The sequence below is a fragment of the Erpetoichthys calabaricus genome, chromosome 7 (genome assembly GCF_900747795.2).
Source record: "Erpetoichthys calabaricus chromosome 7, fErpCal1.3, whole genome shotgun sequence".
NCBI classification, from domain to species: Eukaryota; Metazoa; Chordata; class Cladistia; order Polypteriformes; family Polypteridae; genus Erpetoichthys; species Erpetoichthys calabaricus.
Window position 1 is genome coordinate 4,615,348 of NC_041400.2, and position 11,446 is coordinate 4,626,793.

General features: G+C 44.0%; 1 protein-coding gene across 1 annotated transcript in view; it reads right to left on the reverse strand.

The window, feature by feature from the left end:
- Positions 1-10,508, reverse strand: part of palm2akap2 (PALM2 and AKAP2 fusion) — a 144,887-nt gene extending 134,379 nt beyond the window's left edge. The window contains 1 exon segment of the mRNA XM_051929849.1: positions 10,331-10,508. Within this exon segment, the coding sequence (XP_051785809.1) occupies positions 10,331-10,371 (41 nt within the window). The 5' untranslated portion in view covers positions 10,372-10,508.
- Between the last annotated feature and the right edge of the window lie 938 nt (positions 10,509-11,446).

Consider the following 11,446-nt stretch of genomic DNA (forward strand, 5'->3'; position numbering starts at 1 on the left):
AATGTGCCAGCTTGTGTTTTAAAGTCCAGTCGTGTGATTATGCAGTCACATCATTGGCCTCGTTTCATGCCTCGTTTGATTTGTACTTATAACTTCTGTCCACGTGCTGTTAAAAGTCACTGCGTGGTGCGTTCAGCCCTCCATCTGTTAATGAAAACAGTGTGGCGCCCCTCTTGGATGACACATTCCGCTGTACGTCAGCAGCATATTTTAATAAAGCATAAGATGTAAAGTCTAGCAGATGTTCACTCAAGCATGCAAATTGCTCACAGAGACAGCGGCGACTTTTTATACGCTGAAGCTGACTGTGGTTTATTGGCACAGCGAAAAAGACAAATTAATAGATGAGGAAAAAAAGAGGAATTGTAAAGTGATAATCACATGTGTGTCACTGGAGATCACACACTGCAGGAGACAGCAGTGTAAACAGAAGAAGCGCGTCAAACACAAGTTTGCAAATACTGACTCGTCACTTCCAGAGCGTTCCGCTAAAAGGAAATGCCATCCTGATTTAACAGCACACAGCTCTCGCTCTGCCCAGGGCGGGCATTCCACCTGACACCCAACTCTGCGCTGGCACCACCAGGAGAGACACAGCAAACAATGAATGGACGTATGGATGAATAAGTTCAGTTCACAACGTCAAACTAAACCATCCGATTCAGCAAAATCAGGGCTGCAGGGGGGCGACAGAGCATCATTACAGCACTGGGCCTAAGGCAGGAGAACCCCATGCCACTCCATCACAGAGCAAACTGACAGTCAGACTAAGTAAGCAGAGACTGGAAGAAAAGCAAAGCAACATCAAAGACATCCAGTCATAAAATGTCTGCCATTTCCTTCATTTGTTGTCTGATAAAATAACGGCAGAATAATTCAATGAAAACTTGAAATATGAGCACTGAAAGCTCCCCATTACTTAATATAACATAACATAACACAGAGATGTGATTTTGGAAGCTGCGATGCTCTATTATTATATTACGTGATCAAGTAAATAAGCAGTGGTAAAAGACACTTTATAATAGACAGACAGACAGACAGATAGATAGATAGATAGATAGTGAAAGGCACTATATAATAGGAATATAGGCAGCAATGCAAGGTATTTCATCCACTGGAATGAAAAAATGCAATGCATGTCATTACTAAAATTTTGTGATGCACCATTTGTTGGAAAGAAAACTGCACTGCATTTTATTTCTATTAAGGTTTGTGATGTGCCATCTGTTGGAATAAAAAAATATGCATTTTATTACTACAAATATCTATGATGCACCATTTGTTGGAATGAAATATGCAATGTGTTTTGTCTTGGTAGAGTAATATATGACTCTACTTTCCCATTTTGTGTTATTAATATGTAACCTTTGTCAGAATGCCTCAAATCTCATAGACTTCTTTGAAATCTGAATGATGTTGGGGCTGGAAACTCTTTTATCATTTTCAGATAGAATGCCCAACAAGCTCATGTGCAATGGCAGTATAGTGTATGTGCTGGGTACCTCTTAAATTCTCTCTAAAATTTTGCCACATTCCATAATCTTGGCTAAACAATTAAACAAAATTAGTGTACCACTTAAGGAGATGTTACATTTTAAAGGATGAATCTGCAAGGCCTTACCCAAGATAGCATCCTCCTCTTTTCTACAACAAAGCTACAGCCTGATAAAAAAGAAAGTAGACTCCGGAAAGAAGATCACACTGGCGATGGCAGACCATAAATGTTACTTAGCAACAAATGGACAAACATCAGACTGAGACTATGACTTTATAAAGTGAAGCCAGCGCACAAGAGTGATAAACTGCTTTCATATCCGGCAGGGCGTCAAGTCAGTGCCCATCAGCTAAATGGGAGCCAACAGAAACTAATAAAAGCAAGGCTTCATGGCATCAGCTTATTTTCTGTCTTAAATCTGATATTAGTCCAGTGAAGTTGTGTAGAAGAAGAAGAAGATGCAATTGCATGAAATACAGATAAATATAAAAAATACAAGATAGATAGATAGATAGATATGAAAGGCACTATATGATAGATAGATAGATAGATAGATATGAAAGGCACTATATGATAGATAGATAGATAGATAGATATGAAAGGCACTATATGATAGATAGATAGATAGATAGATAGATAGATAGATAGATAGATAGATAGATAGATAGATAGATAGATAGATAGATAGGCATGAAAGGCACTATATGATAGATAGATAGATAGATAGATAGATAGATAGATAGATAGATAGATAGATAGATAGATAGATAGATAGATAGATAGATAGATAGATAGATAGATAGATAGATAGATAGATAGGCACTATGAAATAGATAGATAGATAGATAGATAGATAGATAGATAGATAGATAGATAGATAGATAGATAGATAGATAGATAGATAGATAGATAGATAGGCACTATGAAATAGATAGATAGATAGATAGATAGATAGATAGATAGATAGATAGATAGATAGATAGATAGATAGATAGATAGATAGATAATGAAAGACACTATATAATAGATGCATTTATCATTTCAATAGTTGGTGCATCATAAGTATTTGTGGTAATGCATTTTATTACTATAAATGCGTGTAATGCACCATCTGTTGGAGTGACAAATGCAATGCATTTTATTACTACGTGCATTCTAACACACCTTCCAATAGATGGTACACTGTAAACATTAATGCTGAGGTCTACTTTGATTACTTGGATTTCACGGACTTAGATGGTAGCACAGCTTGCATACACAGTGAACTCCTTTAGGCCAGTTGAGGACCGTTTTAGATAGATAGATAGATAGATAGATACTTTATTAATCCCAATGGGAAATTCACATTCTTCAGCAGCAGCATACTGATACACATATACAGTCATACACGGAGCTGCTTTTGATTGTGTAGTTAGACCAGAAGACGTACCTTTTGCTGTATTATCCTTGTCCTTATTGCACTTTTCCCCAGTTTCTTGTTATTAATGCTTTCTCGTCTGTCTCATCATTTGGACTCGGCATTAGCTCTCTAGCACCCCCTAAAGTCTACAAAGCTAAGCAAAGCAGGTTGTGAGAAGCAAACATGACAGGCCAGCACTGCCTCTTAATTGGCCCGGTGAGGGTGAGTGAATGTGCCCTGTGCCGGAGTGGCACTCTGTCCAGAGTCGGCTCCTACTTTGCACCCAGAGCTGGCTGGAGAAGTTCACGTGACCTTAAACTGGGTGGACTGGTTTGGAGGATGGCCTGACTTTGTCTGTGTGTGTGACTAAGCTCATTCAAGGAGCCATTACAAGTTGAAGCTCCGGTACTTCGGAGAGCTTTTTGTTTTCACAGGGAGTGTTTTGCCCTCTGCCGCCTTGTCTATTCAGCACTGACTCCAAGGAGGAATTTACAGCGGAGAAGTTTGTGGCTCCTCATACACCATGTTAGCTCTGAAAGAATTAACGGCTTAATGTGCTTTTGCACTTCTGTCTGTCGGAGAGCCACTGACCTCCCATTAGTCAACACAGAGGCCACTCACAAGGCCTCCATAGCTTTGAAACAGAAGCACGGCGGGCGTAGAAGGCTAAGAAAATAAACCATCTGGTAAGCCCCTCCAGCTGTTGACACATTACTTCAGAGGTATTCGATTACAGAATGAGATCTTTCTTTTTCACTTTGGTTGGAATGGCAGACTGAACCAAACGTAACACCGAGGGAACACCACCCATTTAGTACCGCGCTGGTGCAGAGTTACAAAAGTCATAAATTGAGATCATTTTATTGCTACAGTTTGGAGTGAAATATTGTAAACTGCCAGGTTTGCTCGTCAGGAGGCCATGAACTGTAGGTTGGGGGTTCTTCCAAAGAAGAGGCCAAAGGGGCGTTTTGGGTCCCACCGGTCATTTGGTGTAATGTGGCTGAATCCATTCCTGTCTCTCTCTCTCTCTCTGGCACCCCCTGGATTGTTATATTGGTGCCAGCGTTGGGATAAAATCAACTAAAAAACTCAACATGGAGGACTGGTTTAGCACTTACACTGGTGACTGGACAGAGGAGGGCAGTGTATCACCCCTGGGTACAGACCTGAGGGGGGCCAGATCTTTAGAAGGCCGCAGAATATCAGAGGTTGTGGGGGAAAACTGGAAAACCCAGTTATACCAGCAGCCCCTTGAACAGCGTGAGTGGGGTGGCAGACATGGCATTGTAGGTAAGCAATGCATCTCCCTGCTGATGAGATCCATAGGCTCATGAGTGTGGCCTCCTGGTCTTGGGTTGGCCTACGAACTGGTGGACAGTGTGGCAGTCAGGTGGTCTCTGAGACTGGGTGAGTGGAGTGTGGTGGAGCTGGCAGACTCGTGTGTGTGTGTGTGGGGGCCAAGGTGACAAAGCAGCTGGGAGCTCGTGGTGCCACAGGAGAACTAGGCAGTGTGGCAGAGGCAGTTGCTGAAGAACGTTGAAGGTACTTTTTAGGACCACCCCTGCAGTCTACCATAAGGTGGATGAATCCATTCCTCTCTCTCTCTCTCTGTCTCTTGCTCGCACTCCCTGGTTTGTTATATTGGTGTCAGCGTTGGGATAAAATCAACTAAAATACTTAACTTGGAGGACTGGTTTAGCACTTACACTGACGACTGGACACACTGGGTCACCTCACACCTCTTGAGTGTCCCGGCAGGTGGAGTTAGCAAGGGTTCTGAGAGGAGGGCAGTGTTTCACCCCTGGGTACAGACCTGAGGGGGGCGAGCTGTTTAGAAGGCCGCAGACTATCAGAGGTGGTGGGGATGGCTGGAAAACCCAGTTATATAAGTGGCCGTGTGAACAGGGTGAGTGGGGTGGCAGACGTGGCATTGTGGATAAGCAATTTATTATGTATCTCCCTGCTGATGAGATCTATAGGCTTATGAGCGTGAGCTCCAGTGAGCCTCGGGCCTTGACCCTGGTCTTGGGACAGTGTGGCAGTCAGGTGGTCTCTGAGATTGGGTGAGTGGAGTGTGGTGGAGCTGTCTGACCCATGTGTGTGTGTGTGTGTGTGTGTGTGGGGGGGGGCCAAGGTGACAAAGCAGCTGGGAGCTCACAGTGCCACAGTAGACCTAGGCAGTGTGGCAGAGGTGCTCACTGAAGAACATTAAAAGTACTTTTTAGGACCACCCCTGCACTCTACCATAAGGTGGATGAATCCATTCCTCTATCTCCTGCACCATCTGGGTTGTGACACTGGTGTCAGAAGTGGCATATAATTGACTATTGAATGATTTCGTGTTAAACTTGGTGAACCCATATTTATAAAGGCTCACTTCAGACTGGGCAGATCGGGTCACCTCGCACCCCTTGAGTGTCCCAGTAGATGACATGTTTTATCCTTTGAGGGTGAGATTTCTAAGAGGAGGATGGTGTAAGAGCCCCTGCATTCATAAAACCTGGCAGAGGGTCCTTTTTAGGGACACACTAGCTGTGTGGCCTAAGGTGGGTGAGTCCAGTCCTCTGTCTCTCACACCCCTCGGGTCGTTACATTGGTGTCAGGAGTGGGATAAATTTGACAAAGAATTGGACAATTGGTTTAGTTTTAACACCGGTGGACCCCACGCTTATGAAGGTTCGCTTCAGACTTGGCAGAACGGGGTTTGGAGGGTGCGTTTGTGCCCTCTACTGGTCACACCTTGTAATATGTAAAGTTGGGTTCTACCATGATGGAGTGTGAATGAAGAACTGCAGATGTTAGTTAGGAGTGTTCTACAGACAAAGATATTTACCAACTCAGACCCCACCACACAAACATCAGGCCCAGAACACAAACACAAATCCTGGAAAACTGTAACCCTTAGGTAGCTGCATTGGGGTGAAGCGTTGAAACAGAAAAGATGGACAACTGAGCCCCTGCCAGCTTCTTCTGGCTCACCTTTAAAGTTCATGGCAAACCTTATATCCCCCCAGCAACCCCTGTGGCAACACCCATAGCTACCTAATGGCAAAGTACTACTGTGGCTGCTGGGATTTGTAGTCCATTTAAGAATCACTGTTTCATGTGTTTGTATATGTCTTTATATGACTTTCGTGTGAAATCTGCTCTTCACATGTTTCTGTGTTCCCATCAAAGAATTCATCTTAAAGTAACAGCTAGGATGAGCTGGACTAACTTCCTTCAGAATGTTAAACATTTTGATCATGTCTCCTCTTAGTCTCTGAAAGGGCTCAGCTCCTCAAAACTCACCCCCTGTAGCCCTGGAATCAGCCCAGTCGCTCCTCTCAGGACTTTCTCCAGTGCTGTTATGTCTTTTCTGTAGCCTGCTGATCAAACCTGAACACAGTACTCCAGGTGAGGCCTCAGCGGTGAGTAATATCAACGCTGAGAGTTCTTATAAACATTTCTCTCTGTTATAAAAGAAAATCGAGACTACTGCCAAGAGATTTTAGCAAATCCCGCCCTCCTCTCCAGCATTTACGGTTCACGGCCCACGCCCGCGGTCCTCTCACCTCTCATTCGTGTGAATGTTTTTGTCAGACACAGTTCCTGAGCTCTCAGCTCTTATAAATTTTTACGTTTCTCTCACTTTAAGTTCCCAATGAAAGAAGACGTATTATGTCCAAATCGTGTTGAAGAATTTTATCCCGAAGAGTTATCAACAGAAGAATTGAGTACACGGGCAATCCTAGCAAGTCAAATGAATTTACGCGAAAACTGTCGATCGGTTACACGGCAAATTGTTTAAATGCGTATCAATAGACTCTGCTGAAGCAGTTGGTGGTGATGGTGCGGAAGATGAAAACATCAACTTACAATATCATGAAGAATATCTACAGCCGTTAACACCGTCTGGTCTTCGAATTACTGTTGAAAGAAGGACGTATCGTAATGTAATTGCGTAATTTATGTCTGAGTGACGGGCTATGCAATAGGACAAGATTAGTTGTGTTCAAAATTGGTTGAACAATTCTGACATGTAAAATTTTAACAGACAACAAGAAAGGTAATGTAGTCCATCTTCACTAATGACATTAGACAACAAAGCAGATCTTGATATGCCATTCATATTCAAATGTTAACAGTTTCCCGTTAGAATAGCTTTAACTATGACAATTAACACATCACAGGGACAAACATTCGAATAAGTCGGCTTATTTATTAGAGAGAAAGAAACGAAATTCACTCACAGGCAGTTATACGTTGCGTTGTCACGATGGGAGTCCAAACACGGAATCAAAAATTCAATGCGATATTGACGGAAAGTTAATTCAAACTGAAGTTTTACAGTAAAAGTAATAATAGTAAAATTAATTCTTTGCATTCATATAGCGCTTTTCTCACTACTCAAAGCGCTCAGCAATTGCAGGTTAAGGGCCCAACAGCGCAGAGTCCCTTTTGGCATTTACGGGATTCGAACTAGCAACCTTCCGACTGCCAGTGCATATCCCTAGCCTCAAAGCCACCACTCCGTCCTAGTAGCAGGATCAGTTTAAAAGGTATTTGCATGTGAATTTCAAAGCCAAACAGAATGAAAACGTATAACGCAACATGAAACATAATTTTCTTTCAATTTTTTGTGTATTACTATTTTTTAACTGTGGTTAATTACTGGCTGAAATGTAAAATGTTCAGTGATTTAAAACCTGCTGCTGTAACCCCTGTTTTAAAAAACCTGGCTCCGGTCCCTTACAGCTAAAATTCAGTCATTTCCCAACCCGCTATATCCTAACTACAGGGTCACGGGGGTCTGCTGGTGCCAATCCCAGCCAACACAGGGTGCAAGGCAGGAAACAAACCCCCAGGCAGGGCGCCAGCCCACCACAGGGCAAACACACACACACACACACACCAAGCACACACTAGAGACAATTTAGGACCTCCAATGCACCTCACCTGCATGTCTTTGGAGTGTGGGAGGAAACCCACGCAGACACGGGGAGAACATGCAAACTCCACGCAGGGAGGACCTGGGAAGTGAATGTTATAAAACAGTTAGGTCTATTATGCACATGTAACAATTCCTATCTGTTTAAATTAGGGTGGAGTGGTGGCTCTGAGGCTAAGGATCTGTGCTGGAGTTCGAATCCCCGTCACTGCCAAAAAAAGAGATCCTACTAGGCTGGGCCCTTTGAGTAAGACCCTTAACCTGTCTTTGCTCCAGAGGCGCTGTACAATGGCTGACCCTGTGCTCCTCACAAATTCCTAATACAAGAAATTGTATAAGGTGAAATAAAGAACAAGAAAAAAAAATCGTACATCCGCTTTCCCCGTACACGAGCGGCAGAGCCGTAAAGTGGCTAGCGTGTTGCGCCCGTCCGGGGGGTTGGCAAGCAAAGTGAGCAGGGGGCGTTTCTCAACCTTTAAGTATCTGCGACCCGAGTTTTCATAACAGTTTTAATCGCGCCCCCCTAACGTTTTTTTGAAACCCTAGTAAAATTTATTCTTATATTTTTTGCTGCTGATACACCACTACAAGTTTAAAATTTCCCTACGAATAGCCAACATTCGCGCCCCCTTTTTTGTTACAGTTTGAGAACTGCTGCCCTAGTTAATAATAAGAACATTCCAGATGGAGGCTTATGCCTTATTTTGCACAACTTCTGCTGGGTCTCCGCCCTACTGGCTCTTAATGCAGAAACACCACTGGACGGGACACCCATTTGTCCCAAGGCTTCCCTCCCATACACAAACACATTTTTCATGCAGCTAAACTCCACCCGGACACCCTGGAGGAACATCTGGTGGGGCTGCTCCTCCACTAAGAACACTGCAGGGCCAATTGGTCAGCCAGAAACAGAGTGGGAGCAGCCAGCATGAAGACCAATTTAACAGACTAGAAGAAACAGCTTAAGAAGTTTAAGTTAGATAACTTGGTTAAGTTAAGTTAACTTAGATAAGTGAGGACACTGGACATCTGATGGACAAGTGGAAACACATGAAGAGTAAGCTGGGAGATGTTAATGACAACCTTAATTACTGATGGAAGCTCACAACTTCTTTTGTACAGTGTCTTCTGGGTCTGTGCCCAACTGGCCCTTTATGCAGAAACACCACTGGATGGGATGCCCATCCATTTCAAGGTCCCCACATTTCCCACACATCTTAACTCAATATCTTTGGAAGGAAAACCAGACATCCAGGAGGATCATCGGTGGGGTCTGTGCCCCACTGGCTCTTCATGCAGATCCACCACTTGATGGGATCTGTCCATCTCAAGGCCCCCTCATAGAGACACAAACACATTTCCCACACATTTTAACTCCATATCTTTAGAAGGAAAACCAAACATTCAGGAGGAACATCTGGGGGTCTGTGCCCCACTGGCTCTTCATGCAGATCCACCACTTGATGGGATCCGTCCATCTCAAGGCCCCCTCATAGAAACACAAACACAGTTCCAAACAGCTAAACTCCAAATCTTTGGAGGGAAAAACAGACACCTTGTGAAGAACATCTGGAGACGTCATGCCCCACTGGTCCTTAATGCACAACCACCACTAGATGGGATGTCCATCCGTCACAAGCTCCCCCCATAAACACAAACACATTTCCCACACATCTTATCTCCACATCTTGGAGTGTAAAACCAGACACCCTGTGAATAACACCTGGTGGTCCCGTTCCCCAGAAAGGCCAGAGCTGTGTACAGGTGACAGTAGTGGCCCTATGAACTCATCTAATTAGCGCAACGTACACCTCCTTCAGATCTGGGACGAGAAGACACAGCCAGCAACAATATGCCAGCTCTGAGCCCAAGTGGGTGGCACTTTTGCGGCAGCAGGGCTAACCACTGCGCCACCGTGCTCTAATGGATGGCAGGCTCTCTGCCCGTCCCGACAGGTCGCCGTACCCACGTCTTGTTTTCACAAAGTGGTTTATTGAGTGCGATTTCTCCCTCTGGGCATTTTAATTAAGATGGAGATATTGAATTTCAAAATGACCTTGTGACGAAAAGCCAAGCTAAGCGGTGACACTTGAACAGAATCAGCTGACAGTCCAGTTAGCCCAAATGACGAATTGTATACAATTAAAAAAAAGAAAGAAATAATAAAAGAAAAGATAGAATAGCCGATCCCGCGGTGGTCCCCGGCTCCTATCCCGTCTCATATTCCAGGGAATTTCAACCTCAGTCTGAAGCATTTCGCTGCATCATCACTCTCAGTCGTCAGGGAGAAAATGAACGACCCCGGCAATCGCCAGTGCCCGGCCCACCTCACGCCAGTGCTGTTTATGTTAAAAATAAAACCCGACAAGCAGCATATTGAAATATTTAGCAGCACTTGAAATCTGTGAAGATACGGAGGTTGGAAAGACCACGGCGCGCCATCACCATGGTAACCCCTTGAAGACGGCACATCTCACAATACGTTCACAATAAGGATACTTACTGCAGGCTGCTGGTGGGCTGCCGTCTCCGAGGTGTGTTCATGACAGGACGACACGTCTACTTGCTACCCCTTGGTGGCTCTGGCAATTCCTTTAATTTTCTCCAAAGTGGGGTGGTCCTGATTTCCCAGTTCACCACATCTCAGATTGCCCACTTGCCGCCTGCATTTCCCAGCTTAGCCTGTGGAGGTGGAGAGTTGAAGGTGGGTGGGGGGATTGGAGAGGGAGAGACAGGGAAGCAATTGGATAATCTGGGCATAACTGACAGGAATAGCGAGCGCCTACCTTTACAGCTCCACACTGCAGAGAAAAGACCCCCCAACGGAGCGGAGTCAGCGCATCCTCAATTAACCCCACATACTCATCGCCTATTGTGTTTGGGAAAGGTTCATTTTTAAATAAATGATGGCGATGATGTCGAGGAGGGGTGTGTGATGCTCATTGGCCCACTGTTAGCATGGCATGGACTGGCACCCTGCCTTATGCCCAACGCAGATGGGACAGGCTCCACCAGCCACTGGAATGAGTGGGCTTAGAAAATGGGTGAACTGCAGCATAACAGTTAGCACTATAGGACTAGTGGGGCCTGATCCCTCATCTACCAGTTATTTATTTATGTATTTATTTATTGTTACATTAAATTGAAAGGTGAATAATTGCTCTTTTGCTATTCAACACTGGATCCACATATTAAAAATATTTCCATGCACTGCTCAACTTTTATTCTTCTTGGTAGTGAGTGTGTGTGTGTTTGTACTTTTTAATATCACATTTCTACATTTAATGCAATTAAAGGTAAATTACCAGGGTCTGGAATATTTAATTGGAAAACCTCCAGCGCAGGTGGTATGGCAGGTTAATGATGCCACCTTACAAATCCAATGATCGGAATTTAGCTCTGAGACCTGACCAGGCCTGTATGTGCAGTTTGCTTCTTTTCTCTGTCTCAGTGGTTTACGTCCCACATGTTGTGTCGGGAGAGGCTGTCTGGGGTGATAGATTAATAGAAAGATGATAGATATTTTAGCAAAGTTGGCAGGATAGATAGATAGATAGATAGATAGATAGATAGATAGATAGATAGATAGATAGATAGATAGATAGATAGATAGATAGAT